Here is a 19,667-nt window from a genome sequence, read left to right on the forward strand (position 1 = left end):
TGGTAGATGTGGTATATATGGATTTTAGTAAGGCGTTTGATAAGGTTCCCCATGGTAGGCTACTGCAGAAAATACGGAGATATGGCATTGAGGGTGAGTTGGAGGTTTGGATTAGGAATTGGCTGGATGGAAGAAGACAGAGGGTAGTAGTTGATGGCAAAGTTTCTTCATGGAGTGCCGTCACTAGCGGTGTTCTGCAAGGATCTGTTTTGGGACCATTGCTGTTTGTCATTTTTATAAATGACCTGGAAGAGGGGTTAGAAGGTTGGGTGAGCAAGTTTGCGGATGATACGAAAGTCGGAGGAGTTGTTGACAGTGAGGAAGGATGTGGCAGGTTACAGCAGGATATAGAGAAGCTGCAGAGCTGGGCAGAAAGGTGGCAAATGGAATTCAATGTAGCTAAGTGTGAGGTGATTCACTTTGGGAAGAATAACAAAAAGATGGGGTACTGGGCTAATGGTCGGATACTTGGTAGTGTGGATGAGCAGAGGGATCTTGGTGTCCATGTACACAGATCTCTGAAAGTTGCCACCCAGGTAAATAGTGCGGTGAGGAAGGCATATGGCGTACTGGCTTTTATTGGTAGAGGAATTGAGTTCCGGAGTCCTGAGGTCATGATGCAGTTGTATAAGACTCTGGTGCGGCCGCATCTGGAATATTGTGTGCAGTTTTGGTCGCCATACTATAGGAAGGATGTGGAGGCACTGGAACGGGTGCAGAGGAGGTTTACCAGGATGTTGCCTGGTATGGAAGGAAGATCGTATGAGGAAAGACTGAGGCACTTGGGGCTGTTTTCATTAGAGAAAAGAAGGTTTAGGGGTGACTTGATTGAGGTGTACAAGATGATTAGGGGGTTAGATAGGGTTGACAGCGTGAACCTTTTCCCGCGTATGGAGTCGGGTATTACAAGGGGGCATAGCTTTAAATTAAGGGGGGTAGATATAGGACTGAAGTTAGGGGTAGGTTCTTCACTCAGCGAGTCGTGAGTTCATGGAATGCCCTGCCAGTAGCAGTGGTGGACTCTCCCTCTTTATGGGCATTTAAGCGGGCATTGGATAGGTATATGGAGGATAGTGGGTTAGTATAGGTTAGGTGGGCTTGGATCGGCGCAACATCGAGGGCCAAAGGGCCTGTACTGCGCTGTATTCTTCTATGTTCTAATGTGAGTTCGTATTATGAGAATATTTTGATTGGTGAGAGTAAACATGGAAAGGCATTCACTTTCTTTTGGTTTAGAATAATCAAGATTTTGTTTTCTTGACTTAGGAAAGCCTATAGATTGGAAAGCTTCGGTTTCAATTTGCAGTATATCTGGTGGGGTCAGATGTAAGAATAATTTGTCCTGAAAAAAAGACTTCAGATAATTAGGAATTAGGTTACCTTAGTGTAAGGGTTTTAATTGAATGTTCTAATCCAGAAGTGCATGGTAAGAACTTTGAAGGAGTTACTTGCAGCAAACAAAAGTTAAGTTTAGTTGTGTGAATACAAAGGAATAAATGATCAGACTCTTGAGACTGGGAATTGAAAAAACAGTTATTTCAGCTCTATAGATATGATAGAAAAGGGAGATCGCTCTCTGGTATTTGAGTATTATAAAGTAGTAATGTTGAGATAGATGTGATTATATTTTGCCATGTTTTGAAATCTTTCAAATTGTTTTATGTTTGTTATATGTAAATAACTAGGTTTGTTCTATTTTATCTTCTTTTTTTGTTTATTACATGTTTATTCTTTAGCTTTGCGAACTTATGTCTCCGTGAAAGACAGCCACGTAAATTAAAAAAACTAGCATAACTACATAATCATAAAGTCTGATCTATCAAGCCAGATTTCAGTCCAAGGATCTGACTTATCCAGTCTTTTGCTTTTATTCCTACTTTTCTTGTTTTCACCACTACATTCCGCCCCACCAGTAATAAATGGAGGTACAACCTGACCTTATTGAGGAATGTTACTGGGAATTGGTTGAAATTCTGCATTGTGGTGACTTCTATCTTGAACTTTGACTCCATGAATTGCTCTGTAGCCTGATTTACGCAAATTTGAACTTATTATCAAACCAGAAAAGTTTTCAAATGCATATGAACATTGTTTGTTGTTACTTGCTATTTTTCACACATTATTCAACAACCTTGGTTTAAAGAATGAAAGAAAGAACACTTGTGGGAAATATATTTGTGCTGCTTTCTTTAAGCTATCAATCGCATGAGTCTACATTCTTCCTGTTTTCAGGCTTTCTGACCACAGATGTTTAGCATCTAGTGATCATCTACACCAACATACAGCCAAATACTGTGATGTTAATCACCACATTACAAACACACTGGTTGCAACTGATTCTGATACACTTTGTGATTGGACAGAGTTTCATTCAAAGTGCATTTATGTGAATATAGTTATTGATAGATACGTTAAAACCTGCACTATAGTTCCTTATCAAAACCAGTGTGTTCCTGTCTGAAAAAGGCAGACTGTTTTATTTTGCTGTTACAACAATCAACTATGGATGCTGGAATTCTGAAACAAAAATAGAAATTGCTGGAGAAGCTCAGTAGGTCTGGTAGTAAATGTGGGGAGAGAGCAGATTTAACAGTTCAGGTCCAGAAGAAGGATCACTGGACCTGAAATATTAATTTTGCTTTCTCTCCACAGTTGCTTAAAATATTATTAATAAGGAATGTAAATATAGATACAGAATTCCTGAGGGCAAACTTTGCTCTGTGGTAAATAAGCTGTTGATTCAAAAAATAAAAAAGACAAATGGTGTTAAGAAAATACATGGCTGAGTGCAGCTTGCTTCTAGTAGACTTAATTACCATTAAAGCAGAAACAAAAGCAGAAATTGCTGGAGAAACTCAGCAGGTGTGGCAGCATCTCTGGAGAGAAAGCAGAATTAATGTTTGGGTCCAGTGACCCTTCTGCCCAAAAATACGACTGTAAAGGTTAATTGATGAGCATTTGGAGACTGTTACTTGAAGAATTCTCAGCCAGCAGGAGATAATACTCAACTGCTCCTGACATGCTTGATTTAATTCACAAAGTATTAATCAATCTATGGCCTGCTGTTCTAGGGTTAGAAAATTTATGTTAACTTTATTCCACAATTCTCCACTCTTTTGAAGGCATTGATTTTTGCCTGGGTACAGTTTTGCAGGTGCTATTGCCTACCTATTCTTCATTCCAAGTGGTAATTGTTTTATATGTGAGTTTAAAATTGAATACCTGTACCAAACACTGCCTGTAAGGGTGGTAGAGGCAAAGATCCTCATAACATTGAAGAAGTATTTACACATAGTCTTGTATGCCACGGCATTGCAAGGCAATAGGTCAAATGCTGAAAAATGGAATTAGTATAGTGAGATGGTTGTTTTGACTGGCATGGATGCAATAGGCCACAAAGTTCTTTTTCTGTACTGTAGATCTCTAAGACTTATGAATATTAATAAGTACCTAGAAGTATCACATTGATTTCATTTTATCTTTGCCCAACCACACATATCGTTTGCAGTCAGATTCATTAGATGGTGGTAAACAATGGCTACTCCTGCTGGCCACTTTTGTCCCCTCCTATCTTTGAAACACATCTCCTAATTGAAATATATCACCTATCCTCCCTCAGCTGACACTAGCTGATTGGATTTTACAATTTTTCTATTTGATTGAAAAGAAAAGCGATAACTTTGAAGGACTGAGAAATTGTGGTATATAATTGTGATTGGACAACATAAACACAAATAATACTGACTATTTAAGGAGCAAACTGCATTTCCTCATCCTACACAATGAACAAATATATTTTAAATGTTGAAATTTCACAATCCCTGGAGTGGGGGAGGCCAGAAGTAGAGGACATAGGTTTAGGGTGAGGGGGGAAAAATTTACAAGGGACCTAAGGGGCAACCTTTTCACGTGAAGTTGGTGCATGTATGGAATGAGCTGCCAGAGGAAATGGTGGAGGCTGGGACAATTACAACATTTAAAAGGCATCTGGATGGCTAAATGAATAGGAAGGTTTAGAGGCATATGGGCCAACTGCTGGTCAATTGATTTAGATTAGTTTTGGATATCTGGTTGGCATAGATGAATTGGACCGAAGGGTCTGTTTCTGTGCTGGACATCTCTGTGACTCTAATGTTAGAATGATTAACTTATTTACCCTAAAATTCCACTTACACTTATGAATACTAGATCTGACAGTAATTTGGAGTAGCAGTGTGTGGAATTAATCAGAATTGTATGGGATAATTGAAATCTATTTGAATGTAAGTTCAAATGGAACAGGAGGGTAACCTGGGGCTTTGACCTTAAGAGAATAGCCACATTTAGGATTCGAATCCACATATGTCAAGCTTGCTGACAATGCACCCTCCTGAAGCATGTCGCAATGACTTACAGAGAAATATTGATGTCATGCTCCATAAACTTGCACTATTCAACCTCAGGCATCAGTGAAACAGCAAACATAAAATGGCAATTCAATGACATAGGTTTAATGCTTAAAATATTGAGCTGAAATAGGTAGGACATAATTATAAATGTCAGCACATGAACCCATTTTAAAAACTGGAGTCCAGTGCAAAACTAAATGATACAAGACACCATCCTGGTTAAATCAAGCAGTTGTATACAGTTGTCCATTAAAGTTCCGTTTTGAAAGGCTTTCGTTTGCAGTAGAAGAATGAAGGGGGTGATGAGCTTTATTAATTTTGAGCCCTATTTAAGAATAATTAGAGCATAATGTGATATAATAATGTTGACTGAAATGGAATGAGAATACACTCTGCACTGCTGCATGCCTCCAGTCCGCTCTGCTCCAGCTCTCAGCCACTCTGCACCGCTCCATTCCGCCAGCCCACTCTGCTCTGGCTCTCAGCCACTCACAATGCTCCATGCTCCGCTGCATGCCTCCAGCCCCCTCCCGCTCTTGGCCGTGCCACTACATGCCTCCAGCCTGTTTTGCTTCAGCTCTCAGCCACTCCAAGCTATGTTTTGTTTTCAAATAAAAACCTGTGTTCCCAATGTAAGAACTGGTGAATCCAGGAAGTATTGTGTGTTAGCCAGCCTTTGGATAAGAACATCTCCAGAACACATGCATGAAACAACGCCACCGCCCCATGGCCGAACACTTCAGCTCCCCCTCCCACTCCCCCAAGGACGTGCAGTTCCTGGGCCACCTCCATTGCCAAACCCTTACCATCTGATGCCTGGAGGAAGAACGCCTTATCTTCTGCCTTGGGACCCTCCAACCACATGGGATCAATGTGGATTTTACCAGTTTCCTCTTGCCCCACCTTATACCACATCCAACCCTCCAACTCGACACGGCCCTCCTGACTTGTCCCACCTGTCCATCTTATTTCCCACTTATTCGCTCCACACTCCCCTCCAACCTATCACCTTCATCTACCTATCGCATTCTCAGCTACCCCGCCCCACTCCCTCCCATTTATCTCTCAGCCCCCTTGGCCTACAAGCCTCATTCCTAATGAAGAGCTTATGCTCGAAACATTGATTCTTCTGCTCCTTGGATGCTGCCTGACCTGCTGTGCTTTTCCAACACCATACTCTCAACTTTGGATTAGTGAGATGAGGGAAATGGGGATAAGGCAAAGCAATCTGAGGAGTCATCAATGTCAACTTTAATTCGCATTTTTTTTAAAATCAGGATCACTGCCTTCTCAATTCTTTAACCTATTACGAACTTGCAATGTGCAGTAATTTTTCCAATATCCTTTGAAACTTCATGATTTTTGAATGAGGATAACCCAAAACACACAATGTTGAATTAAACTGCAGCTGCACAAATATTACTCCCTGGGAATTCCCATTTGTTCCTTTTCTTGGCATGTAATTAATAGTAGCAAAATGCCATATGTTTTTCTTCATTCTCATTATGGAACTCTTTTACTTTTTAGCTTTGCCTTTAATCTAATTAAATGCAGTTGTGTTATTTATAAATTGATCAATTTGTTCCACTTGATTGAGAAGTTGGAAAGTATGTTTTAAATCACGGAGGGGTAATGGGGCAGTACATGTTAAAAGTGATTGAATATTGCATTCAGTACAAGTGAGTCTTTGCTTCAATTGTCCCTAATCTTTGAGTTTGGACATGAAGGCAGGCTGACCTTCCAGCTTTTCCTTTTTCCATACCCCAAAAAGCAAGATACGTGCTCGTAGTCCTCACTAGTGTTCTATTGTAAGTGATTGTGGGGAAACTGTGAAAGAATGTCAGGGATTCTCCTTAATGAGATTGATGTTTAGCACAGCAATTGTGGAGTTCAAAACTCCTGTTTTATTTTTAAAGCAGTATTCATTTAATTTCTGTTTATATGCAGTTCATATCTCAGGAATTATTTATCTCATGCCTGGATTGATAAACTAATAATGAATTGTTTTTGTTTTCAGCCTGATTTGAGAGAGAAGAACTTTCAGATTGACAAAGATGGCAGTCAAATTTTCAAGGGACATCGGTAAAGCACTGTTTAACTGTTAATCATTCGAACCTCAGTGTGCATATTAAATAAGTGTTGAACTTAAGCATCGCTAAAAAGAAACATGAAGCTAGAGTTTCAACTTCATGTCTGTATTGCAAGCAATTGAGTAATTTCCAAAGTCTAGAATTTTTGTTTTGAAATAATAAAAACTGCAGGTAGTTTCATTAGGGACAAGGGGAAATATTTGTCTGATTCAATTCTCCAGCAGTCTTCCAACTGTCCCTTTACACTCATAAGCTAATAAGTTTAGGTTTTATCATTTTTTTTCTGTTATGACCTGCTGGGCATCTCATCAGTGAATTTATTATAGATTTTGTTTGAAGTTAAAACGAGTCCTTATTGTTCTGTCAAGCTAAAGGGTCCTGTGATATATTTTATATGGAATCAATGAGTTCCTCATTAACTGTAATAAATCAGAATCTGCTGGTTAAACATCCCAACTCAGTTCCTTTCTCTTTCCTTTCTCTTCAGCCTTCGGGAGAGGGGGGGGAAATGCTGTTGGAATTTTGAGTAGATCAAAACACTTCAGAATACTGATACCATTCTTTTACTTTCCTGTGGGATATATAAATAGTTGGAATGTGCTGTAGTGGTATGAAGGACTGAGAAGAATGGAGCATAAACGAAACTCTGTATTTCACATGCAATTCAAGGATATTTCTCTTCTCAAAGAATAATTTCACTGACCTGCTCTCCAGCACTAAAACTTGAATGATACAGGGTATTCTTGCAATAGGACAGCAAATGGAAATGTGCAAAGAGAAAAAGTTAGTTTCAATATTGAATAGCAAGTATTGCTTTCATTTTAATATGTCCTGATAACACATTTCTGCGTGTGATTTTTCAAGAACAAAGAAATAGTACCCATTATGTTGTGCTTTCAAGCGAGAATCAGAACCTGCAGGCATTATCTATTTTATACATCTATACTAATTTTTCTATTGCTTATGCACAAGCCTGTATTAAATATGTATTTTAACTAGTTAACTTTTCTTTCAATTTTCAACTCTTGAGCTCTGCCAGAGGAATTAGAGAATGCTTTTGCTACCTTGCAATATACAGAATGTTCTGGAACATATTGGTAATGCAGTACATGTAAAACATTTTGGAATCTGCAATTAAACTGCACTTCAGATCAATTGTTGCCAAACCCTGTACTCAGAGTCCCTACAGTATGGAAATAGGCCATTTAGCCCAACAAATGGGCCAGAAGAGTAACTCACCAAGACCCATTCCCCTACTCTAAATTTCCTCTGATTAATGCACCAAACCTACACATCCCTGAACACTGTGGGCAATTTAGTATGGCCAATTCACCTAACCAGTTTGGACTGTGGGAGGAAACCAGAGCACTCGGAGGAAACCCATGCAGACACAAGAAGAATGTGCAAACTCCACACACACACTTGCCCAAGGCTGAAATCAAACGCAAGTCCCTAGTGCTGAGAGGCAGCAGTGCTAACCACTGAGCCACCCTTTGTCCAGTTGAGGAGACAGGCAAGAGTTGCGAAACTCTGAAAGTGTTTTCCCTTACTCATTGTTAGGACACATGACAAAGCGTTTCGTTTTCCATCTCAATCTCTCTAGGAACCCTGTAATTTCTCTTTCTCTTCAGGTACCATGCCATGATATGGTATTGATGGCATTGGACTTCCATTGGATTGTCCATGTTTATGCTTAACAAAATAATGCAGTGGTTTGCAGTTGCCTTCTGCACATTTGGCTGACCAAGAATTTTTCTGCTCTCACCACCTGCCATCATCAAGTCCCAAAGTAAGAGCTGAATCTAGAGCTTCTGATCCAGAGGTAGGGACCTTATGACTGGTCCTTAGTTAATTATAGTACTAATATTGACAATGAACCTGCAGTATAGTGTTTTGCACTTAATGCATTTTTCTAGAGTTCAAGCCAGCATTTGATATTAGGTAGCATAAGCTAATTTTTTTGTTGCCTATTCTTCTGCGTCCTGTTCCATCATTAAGTTCTGTCCTCCTCTGAAGACATTGATTCTTGCATGAAGTGCAGTTCTTTGGATGATATCCCACTGTGTACTTTACCTAAGTATCTATTCTTCATCTGTGGTGTTGCACTCTCAATGTTACTTCTAATTTGTAGGAAAATTTAAAAATCACACAACATCAGGGTATAGTCCACAGGTTTATTTCCAAGTATTAGCTTTCAGAGCGCTACACCTTCATCAGGTGATTGTCCACCTGATGAAGGAGCAGCACTCCGAAAGCTAGTGCTTCCAAATAAACCTGTTGGACTATAACCTGGTGTTTTGATTTTTAACTCTCTACACCCCAGTCCAAACCTAGCACCTCCAAATCATGACAAACCAGTGCGAAAAGAGTTGCAGGCATAGGCTGCTTTGATGTTCCAAATTGCATGCACAGAACATTGGGTACAGCACTAATCACATTAAGCATGACAGTGCAGCAGCATTTTAGCTAGTCCAGAAAAACTAGTGGCAATTAGGGAGTTGAAGAGAAAAATAAATTTTCTTGCTGATTTTGAAAAAAATCTAGCAGACTTGATGGAGCGGGATGCCCATATATGGGAGTTGATAGCTGCAGAATGCTATAAAAGTGCCATTTAAATACCTACAAGCTTCCATTGAATTCAAAGTTTTTTTTTCATTTATTTAGCATTTTATCACAATATTGAGAATTTAAAATGCAACAAATTTCACTATGTAGGGAAGCACAATGCATTTTGTACACAGAAATAAATGAGTGACCTTAATCTGTTTTTGGCTTTGATCGAGAAAGGTTGTTCACTTGATATTGAGTGAACTTGTAAAAACTTTTCAACTGGTGATATTACATCTGCAGAAACATCAAAGAAGTAAGACTGGCCTTGTTCAACATTTCATGTAAATGTTAAATTCTCTGGTATTGCCATTCTCATTAGTATATCACTGTAGATCATTTTCAGATTCTGAAATGGGTCTCTAACCCAAAACTTTCTGATTCATGGTGAGAATGCAAACAACTGAACCACACTGATTCCAGTCCTCTTGATGTAAGCATGGACCCAGAAGAGATGGCAGCAGGATTAGATCATTTGGCTCCTCAGCCTGCCCTGTCATTCAGTAAGATCATGGCCCGTCGTATTGTGACATTGAGTCTATCTTCTTCATGTCTCCCTTGCCTCAATACTCCATGATCCAGCCTCCAATACTTGTTAGGGAAGAACATTTCACAAACTAATAATCCTCAGAGAAAAAATGCCTTTTAATCCCCATCTTAAGTGGGAGACCACTTATCTTTAAAATTGGGCTCCTAGATTTGGATTCCTCCCTATGATTAAAAAAAAAAGTAACCTCTCATTCTTCTAAACGTCAATGATTACAGTATTTGTTCAACCTTCCTTCATAAGACAACCCCTTCACCCTAGGATTCAAAACAAAAATTACAAAACAACTGTTGAACTAATGTTCATCATTATCTAAATGAAATCACCATTTAACCTTTTCTTCATAAAGTGCAATGCTGTAGTTTCACTGGATTCAGGAGGTCAGCATTAATAATCACCTGTCTGATAACTGACCTAAATACAGGCTCTCATGTTATGTCTGAGATATTTAAGTAGAACTTCTGGTACAATGTTATGTTAGTTACTCCTTATCTCCATTGCTGTGCAGTTGTCTTGCATAATACATTAATTCTATTATACTTGCCTTTAACTGATGCAGATAAAATCTTGCAGACTTGCCAAATCCATGGGCTAATGAGATACAAGTATCTATTTTAGCCAGTCTCAATATAAAATCATTTTTTAAAGAAAAATGACATTAAGCACAGGTGCAAGATACTAATTGTGAATCAGACAAAATTGACTATCTAAAGTTAGAGTGATTGAAACAAGATTCCAATTTCTACATCACCAGTCGTCTGGCTCTTCAGCTCACTTCAAAAAATCTTTCAATTTTTCTTTCTGTCCCCTTCTCTTTTCACTTGTGTTCTGCATTGTCTTGTTTCTATGTTCCTCTTCTTTTTTCCATCCTCTGCTCCATGTACCATTCCCCATACCTTTGCACAACTCATCCAGTCACAGATTTTCAGCTTGCAATTTGGATTGAATACTAGCTTTGCTTATTTTTATCACCACTCAAATCAGTAAAATTAAAATGCATATGCTTTCTAAGCTTGTAATCTGCAGTGCAATTTCTATGTTAGGGTAGAGTGTTGAAAATTTAGTCCCATGTTTATTACTCGCGCTGTCGTCTTACCCACAAATCAAAGCACGTTGTCAGTACTGAATTTGTTGCTTGTTCTTGCTTGAAGCAGAGGCAGGGGGCTCACTGGATCTGATAAACCCGGGAAGGGGGAGATTATCCAGGAGATCCATTTCTGTTATCCACATGTTGATATGCCGGGAGAGTATTGGGCTCTACTGTGTTTCCCATCATGGCACAATAATTTCTCACTTTCAGTTTTTCTCTCACATATGTAAAATGGTCATTTGAGTGAGGGTGGTTAGTGCTGATGGAACCAACTCACATAAGAGTGAGGCAGAAGAAGCAGTGTCATGATTGTAGGGGAGAGTATAGTGAGGGGATTTGGCACCAATCTCAGCAGCAAACAGCACGAGTCCAGATTGCTGTGTCACTTGATGTCAAGATTCAGGGCTGGAGAGGAATCAAGTCATCGTGGTACATTCAAACAACTCATGGACAGGCACATGAACATTAGTAAAACAAAGGGTTAGATGGATCTTAGAGTAAGATAAAAGATTGGCACAACAACCGAGGGCTTAAAGGCCTGTACTGTGCTGTACTGTTCTATGTTCCATGTAGGTAGAAATGATAGGCAGACCATAAGGTGTAGGTGCAGAAGTAGGCCATTCAGCCCATTGAATCTCTTGTACCATTCCAAGAGATCATGATCCGATCATTCCGAATCATGACTGATAATCCTCAACTTCTTGCCTTTTCCCTCTTTAACCTTTGATTCCTTTACTGGTTAAAAATCTGTCAGTCTCAGCCTTGAATATATTTAATGATCCAATCTCAAAAGCCTTCTGCAATAAAGAACTTCATAGATTCACTACTGTCTGAGAGAAGAAATTTCTCTACATCTTTGCCTGAAATGGGCGACCCCATATTCTAAGATTATGCTGTCTGGTCTCAAATGAGGTGGCATGGTGACTCAATTGTTAGCATTGTTGCCTCATAGTGACAGGGGCCTGAGTTTGATTCCAGCCTCGGCGACTGTCTGTGTGAAGTTTGCGCATTCTCGCCATGTCTGCATGGGTTTCTTCCCAAAGTTAAAGATGCGCAGGGATTGGGTTTGTTAAATTATCTATAGTGTCCAGGGATGTGCATAGCCAAGACATTAATATAAAATGTAAATAATGGTTGGCCCTGTGGCACACTAGCTATAGATTATCATCCTGAAAATGGCTCCTTATCCCAACTTTGTCTTCTGTTAGTTAGCCAATCCTTTATCCATGTTAGTATACTACCTGAAACACCGTGGGCCCTTATTAAGCGTGGTAACTTATAAAACACCTTCTGAAAATCCGATTAGCTGTGATCCTATTGAATTCCAGAGCAGGCTCAAAGATTTAATATTATCTTACTCATAATTTGTTTGTAAGTATCAAGGAAAAAATGGGAAATAATTAGTGGGTGGGAGAATGGAAAATTATTGTAACTTACAGTTCCTCTGAATTGAACTTAATTGGAAATGTGTTTTAGAAATCAGGTGACTTGCCTGTCGATCTCCATGGATGGAACGTTGCTAATTTCAGGATCACATGATGAGACAGTGAGACTGTGGGACATTCAAAGCAAGCAGTGTCTGAGAACAATCAATCATAAAGGTGAGGTTATAATTTGTTAAATTGACATTCTTGAGCATAATTGAGAGTTTCCTATTGTTACAGCCAAGTCTAGAGGGGTGAATAAATCCATCTCTTTTCACTCCTGATGTTGGTATTTCAAAGTTTGAATTTTTAAAATTGTGCTTTCTCACTTAAGTATGTTTTTGACCATGTGCAAAGCATTGAAGAAACAAGCCAGCTAGATCTCATGAGTTTTTAAAAATAACAAATACATGTTTTTAGATAATAAAGCCCATCCTGAATCCCATGGCAGTAACACACACTAGCAAGCAAGCCAAACATTTACAGGGTGGGCTGAGATGGTAGTTAACAGTTGAAGCGCATAAGAGAAAGTTAACTTTGAATTCTAATTTAATTTAGTTGTCTGGAAGTGCAGTTGTGTTGTGCCAATATGAGCTAGTTGCTCTCTTCATGGCAGTGTCTTTAAAAGTGCAATTTATCTTGTTCTAGAGTGAGTACTCTGACAACCGGAAATTCTTATTGTTTTTAAATTCCCTATCTTTATGATTATTAGTTGTATTACAACTTGTGACATAAATAAGGTATTCCTGAATAAAGGTATGTTTTGTTGAATCTCCTCTTGTTGCACTCATCAGGGCATTCTGAAAACTATCAATGTGAAAGAGGACCAAAGTTCTACACTATACTTTGGTATTCTTGCAAATACCCTGATCAGTGCAAGAGAAAAAGCTTTGACAAAATGCCCCAGGATGTAGGTTTGCTCGTTGAGCTGGAGGGTTCATTTCCAGACGTTTCGTCATCCTACTAGGTAACCTCTTCATTGGGTCTCTGGGCGAAGCAATGCTGATAATTCCTGCTTTCTGTTTATATGTTTGGGTTTCTTTGGGTTGGCGATGTCATTTCCTGTTCTTTTTCTCAGGATGGTTGTTGGGGTCTAACTTGATGTGTTTATTGATAGAGTTCTAGTTGGAAGGCCATGCTTCTAGGAATTCTCATGCATATCTCTGTTTGGATTAGCAGGGAATTCAGGGTTGTCCGACCTGACTGAGTGTCAGGTTCAGTCAGGATGTGTATGTGCGTGTGTGGTTTGGTGGGGGGGGTTGTCGGGAAGGAGTCAAGTCCAGGATGAGGAGCTGTCTGGAAAGGGAAGAGAGGGCGGTAGTAGTAATTGAAGAAACAGAAGTTCAGTTTGCCTGGGAGTTGAAAGAGAATTTTAATTCCTATCTTTTCCACAAAACTGTTAAGCTTAAGTGAATCAGAATCCTCTGGATACTCAACGTTAAGGAGCTTTGTCAAGGAATTCCAGACACAGGAGAATTGCCCTTTGGAACTTGTAGTTTGCCAGACATTCCTCAGAGAATTAGGTACATTTGGAGTTCTGCATGGTCCCAGATCTCAGTTCCAGTCTACAGTATGTCTGGCTGTTGTCTTTGCTCAGCAATACTCAAGTTCTGGGCTACCAAACAAATCTGAAAAAGTTTTTCAGAGAAAAGTGCTATTATTCCAATCTGCAGGCCACCATAGTCTGTCTACCTTCTGTAACCAACAAACAAGCTAATACTTTTAGCTTGACATTGAGGGGGAGTGATTAGTTTTCTTCTGCAATAGTGGAACATTGGTACACAATGGAGGTAATCCATATGACGGTAGGAACTTTGATTTCCCATGATCAAAGTTAACAAGATGTTATAAAATTAGAAGGGGTAAATATCAGTCTTTTGCAGAGATTTCAATAAGGTTCTTTTTACCTCTGACTATCCTTACAGAGAAATTATCTGATACTTATTTGTAGTTTCAACTACCTTAATACAAATCAGTTTAGCAATGTTGTTTAGGCATCCATTTTGTAATTCCTGTAAGTTCAAAAATAGAATGCTGGCAATCATTCCTGCTTTCGATGTTCATTCAATGTCATTAATATCATGCTAATTTCAGGTAATGGTAGAAAAATATGACAACACTAATCATTCACATATTAACCAGTTGCTGTATCATTCCAGATGATGTCATGTTTTTAACTGGCACTCATCTGCAGAGTAAATACCAAATTGTGACTGGGGTTTGGATCGCGCTGCATTGCTGCATATTGTGTCGACTCTGTAGAGTTATTAATGAAATAAGTTGAAAACCTAATTAACACCAGAGATGCGCAAGCTTCAGTGACCTAACACTTGGAGGGGAGTAGTCTCAGTAATAGTTCTCAATCCTACAGCCCTGTAACCAATTAGAAAACTGTCATTAGGCAGAATTTCCTTAAATTAGAAGAAATTCAACACCATGCAGTTTCAAATTCACCTTCTCACATTGTTGATTTCTTGAAAGAGTACTGCCCATGTCACTCTGCTTTTTAAGAAAGGCAAAAGAGGAAAGCCAGGGAATTGCAGACCTTTAGCTTGACATCTGTGTTGGGGAAGCTGTTGGAGTCTATAATCAAGAATGAGGTACCTGAATATCTTGAAAATTTTCAGATAATAAGGGAGAACAAACATGGATACATGAAAGGTAGGTCACGTCTGACAAATCTCACTGAATTTGTTTGAAGGGGTGACTAAGGTAGTGGACAGGGGAATGTCTATGTTTAAATGGATCTTCAGAAGGCATTTGATAAGAGACTTTTAACTAAAGTAGGAGTCCATGTAATTGATGGCAAATTACTGACATGCCTAGGAAATTGGTTGAGTGGCAGATGACCGAAAGTAAGGATAATGGGTAGGTAGTTAAATTAGCAGGATGTGAACAGTGGTGTGCCACAAGGATTTGCGTTAAGGCCTCTATTATTTACATTATTTCTTAACAACTTGGATAATGGTATAGGAAGTCATATATCTAAATTTGCTGATGACACAAAGGCGTAGACAGTGTGGATGTCAGCATAAAATTGCAAAGGAATACTGATAGACTAAGTGACCAGGCAAAAGTGGCAGATGGAGCTCAATGTAAGCAAGTGTGAGGTTATCCATTTTGGACTTTCTAGCTGGCATAAAGTTAAATACATTAGATGTCCAAAGAGATTTGCAAGTTCAGGTGCATAGATCTTTGAAAGGTCATGAAGTGGTAGCTAGAGGACTGGAGTATCCAGGATGCAGAAATTTTGCTGCAGTTATACAAAGCACAATTTAGACCCCACTTGGAATAGTGAGAGCAGATCTGGGCTTAGGAATGATATAAACTATATCTTAGGAAAGATACATTGGAGGGACTGCAGTGTAGGTTGACAAAAATGAGGACCAAATCATTCAGTGAGAGATTAGGAAGTATTTCTACACACACAGGATGGTAGATATTTCTAACTCTCGCCCACAAACGACTGGATGCTGGATCGGTTGTTAATTTTAAATGTGACAGCGATGATTTTTTTGTTAAACAAAAATATTAAGGAATATGGGTCAAATGTAGATATATGGAGTTAGGCCACAGATAAGCTATTCTCATTGAACAGGCTCGAAGAGCTGAATGGCCTATTCTTGTTCCTGTGTTCTTAGCTCAAAAATATGCAATATTTAATTCCAAGTTGCAAAACCCTACTGATGTTTCAGTTATACAAGTCGTCCAACTTTCATTTCCGTTGTCCCAAATAAGAAAATATATAGTTTCTTCGAGTTTTATAGAGCTTTTTCCAACCCACTATTTGTGAAAACTGGAAAGACAAATTGACCCATGGGTGAAAGACAATTTTGACATTGAATTGAGCAATGGAAAATGTGAATTGACATTCTCCTCTGGGCTAGTGAGAGAATAAACAGTTTGGACTCCTGATTAGAATCCAATGATTCTTTCTAAAATGTGCTTCTATATAAATATAATGTCAGAACTGGGAATGGACCTGCCTAGTTATTTACAGTTAATAGCAAACCAGTACCAGTTTGGCTCACAGATAAAGAAAGGGAATTAAAGAAGGGATTGGATGGTAGGCTATGAACTCTGTGGTCTTTAGCTATGACATTGAGCACCTTCAGGAAAGAGTGGAAATCAATGAAAAAGAATTACAGAACCCTTCCCTCCTACTTTTACTAACTCCTCTGTGGCTCCCAAAGGTATAGTTTTATACAGATTGGTCTACTGCATTTTGCATACAATATTTTTGTCTTAAGAGATAAGACATAAAATTTAACTTTGACAAAATGATTAGCTTCCAGGTTGCAGTTCTTATCACAAATAGTTTCATTGAATTCACAACTGTGAAAATGAAATGTAATTTCAGCGATAACAGTAGAAAGAGTTCTGTAATTTGTGGATTGCATTAAATTAATAGTAATCTGATGGCTGAATGATTAACTACATACCTTCACAGGCTTTGTTTTCTCGGGATGATTTTCTTCAACTATCTGATATTTAACAAGTTTATAAGGGTTGAATATTATACTTTATAGCAGCTTGATCAGAGGATTTTAGTTTTGTACGTTCAACCTTATGAGACAATAATGATTTATCACTAATTACTAAATTGGTAATTTTGTTTCACTTAATTTTTGTGCCCTCTGTTAAGCAGGTTCACTTATACATTGGGAATAAAATGTTTTTCTGAATTTACTTTGGGCCCTGAAAGCTATGCACTTCATTTCTTCAATTTGTGATTGGCCTGTGTTTGATCCTTTGTTAATTCGATGCATCTGTGTCTAAGGTGATATGACAGGTTAAATGGAAAAGGCCATCGAACAAAACCTGACAAATGTATAATAATTAGTCAGATACAGCACCGAAATATAGATGCCATCTTGTTCCTAATTGGATATTGTTGAAGAGAAACCCCAGTCACAGATTGGATTATGCTACTGAATAGCATGTGGTTAAATGAGTTAAACAAGAGGCAGAGGAAGGAAGATTGGTAAAGAAGGGTTTGAGACTGGTTGGACAGATAGGGAAGTAATGTATGTTTTATTATTTCATATTGGGCTGAAAGAGAAGCTCAGCAGCTATGATTTTAACTATTTTCTAAATTTCCTCTAATCAGACATCCTGTATTTCCTGACTCTCATGTTCGTCAGTTATTATTTGAGATTTTATTTTCATCTTGTTTTTCTAATGTTGATCAAATACTCTGTAAACAAATTCCTTTGTGATTGCCTGTGATTAAATGAGCTCAGTATGGAATTGTGCCAGTGAGAACAGGAAACTCTGATTCTTTCAAGGTCACTGCCAATTTAACTGATTGAGAAAGATTGAGGGTGCTACAGTTCCTTAGCCATGCCTAGTTTAGTGAAATGTGGCAAAGGAAGGAGAAATTCTGTAATCACTTCTTCTGCTTCAGGTCACTAAAACATGACCTTAGCTGAAAGTGACCTCATGTCAACAGTGTGTGCAAGCTGGTGCCAAGCTTAACAACAATGTTTACTCAATTAAATAGCCTAAATACACTCTGTATAGGCTCACAATGGATCAGCCATTTGTTAAGCGCCTATGAAACAAATCAGAATATAACAGCATAGGCCCACCATGTCAATGCCGATCATGATGTCATTCCAAACTTGTGGGCGGCACGGTGGCACAGTGGTTAGCACTGCTGCCTCACAGCGCCTGAGACCCGGGTTCAATTCCCGCCTCAGGCGACTGACTGTGTGGAGTTTGCACGTTCTCCCCGTGTCTGCGTGGGTTTCCTCCGGGTGCTCCGGTTTCCTCCCACAGTCCAAAAAGATGTGCAGGGTCAGGTGAATTGGCCATGCTAAATTGCCCGTAGTGTTAGGTAAGGGGTAAATGTAGGGGTATGGGTGGGTTTCGCTTCGGCAGGTCGGTGTGGACTTGTTGGGCCGAAGGGCCTGTTTCTACACTGTAATCTAATCTAATCTAATCTAATCTAATCCCATCTGCCTGCACATGGTCCATATCTCTCTATTCCCTGCCTGTTCATGTGCGTGTCTTAAACACTGATATTATATCTGCTTTTACAATCTTCCCTGGTAGCGTGTTCCATGCACCTGCCACCCTCTGTGTAATGTAAAACTTTGCCTCACACATATTCGTTAAACTTTCCCCCTCTCACTTTATTCCTATGCCTCTTAGTATTTGACATTTCCACCCTGGGAAAAAAGTTCCAACTATCTACCCTACTCACCCCTTCATTTTATATACCTGTATCAGGTCACAACTCAGCCTCCAATGCTCTAGCAAAAACAATCCAAGTTTGTCCAACTTTTGTTACAGCTAATACACTCCAATCCAGGAAACATCCTGGTAAGTCTCTTTTGCACCCTCTCCAAATGCTCCACATCATTCCTATTGGGTGTAGACCAGAACTGCACTCAATTCTTCAAATGCCTTAAATAAAGTTTTATACAGCGGCATTATTTTCCAGATGAAAGTAAATCCTGTCCCTAAGAATTTTCTCCAACAATTTCTTGATCACTGATGTAAAACTCAATGGCCTATAATTTTTTGGATTGTCTCTCTTGCCCTGCTTAAACAAAGAAACAACATTGGCTATTCTCCATTCTGCTGGCACCTCACCTGTAACTGAAGAGGATACCAAAATCTCTGTCAAGGCTCCACCAATCTCCTCCCTTGCATCTATCAATATCCTAAGATAGATCCCATCAGTCCCTGGGGATTTATCTATCTTAATGTTTTTCAAAACACCCAACACCATCTCCTCCTCAATAGCGACATGCCCGAGAATATCAACAAATTATTCCCTAATCTTACCATTGTTCACGCCTTTCTCCTTGGTGAATACTGATGAAGTACTCATTTAGGACCTCACTACTTTCTCTGGCTCAACATATAAATTTCCTCTTTTTGCCCTTAAGTGGCCCTACCCTTTCTCTAGCTACCCTCTTGTTCCCAATATACTTATAAAATACCTTGAGATTCTCCTTAATCTTACTTGCCAAGGGCATTTCATGATTTTTATGCTCCTCAGATGCTGCCTGACCTGCTGTGCTTTTCCAACACCACACTCTCAACTCTGATCTCCAACAACTGCAGACCTCACTGTCTCCAAGGACATTTCATGGCCTACTCTACCTTCTTAACTCCTTGATCAAGTACTTTCCTGCTTCCTTTATTTTCCTCAAGAGTGTTGTCTGATTTCAAGTTTCCTAAATGTTACAAATGCTTCCTTTGTTTCTTTTTGACTAAGCTTTCAATATCATCCTGGATTCTTGAAACCTTTCATCCTCACAGGAACACGCTGGTCCTCAACTTTGGTCAACCAGCCTTTAAGAGATGCTCGCATGTCAAATGTGGATTAATACTCAAACAATCGCCCCAATCTAATTTTTCCACTGCCTGCCTTATATTGTTCTAATTAGCTTTCCATCAATTTAGCACTTTTACCTGAGAACCAGTCTTATCCATATTGTTTCAAGAAGCTGTTTTTCCTGTAAGTACCTAACAAATTCTTCCACATCAAAGCCCTGGCACTAAGGG

The 19,667-nt window shown here is 39.1% G+C and overlaps 1 protein-coding gene across 1 annotated transcript in view; it reads left to right on the forward strand.

The window, feature by feature from the left end:
• Window positions 1-19,667, forward strand: part of wdr18 (WD repeat domain 18) — a 208,790-nt gene that overhangs the window by 128,142 nt on the left and 60,981 nt on the right. Inside the window, exons 6-7 of the mRNA XM_043721023.2 lie at window positions 6,406-6,470; window positions 12,199-12,323. Of these exons, the coding sequence (XP_043576958.2) occupies window positions 6,406-6,470; window positions 12,199-12,323 (190 nt within the window). The remainder of the gene's footprint in view (window positions 1-6,405; window positions 6,471-12,198; window positions 12,324-19,667) is intronic.

The sequence above is a fragment of the Chiloscyllium plagiosum genome, unplaced genomic scaffold, assembly GCF_037043375.1.
Source record: "Chiloscyllium plagiosum isolate Xiang-an unplaced genomic scaffold, Cpla_swu_hap1 HiC_scaffold_28, whole genome shotgun sequence".
Lineage (NCBI taxonomy): Eukaryota > Metazoa > Chordata > Chondrichthyes > Orectolobiformes > Hemiscylliidae > Chiloscyllium > Chiloscyllium plagiosum.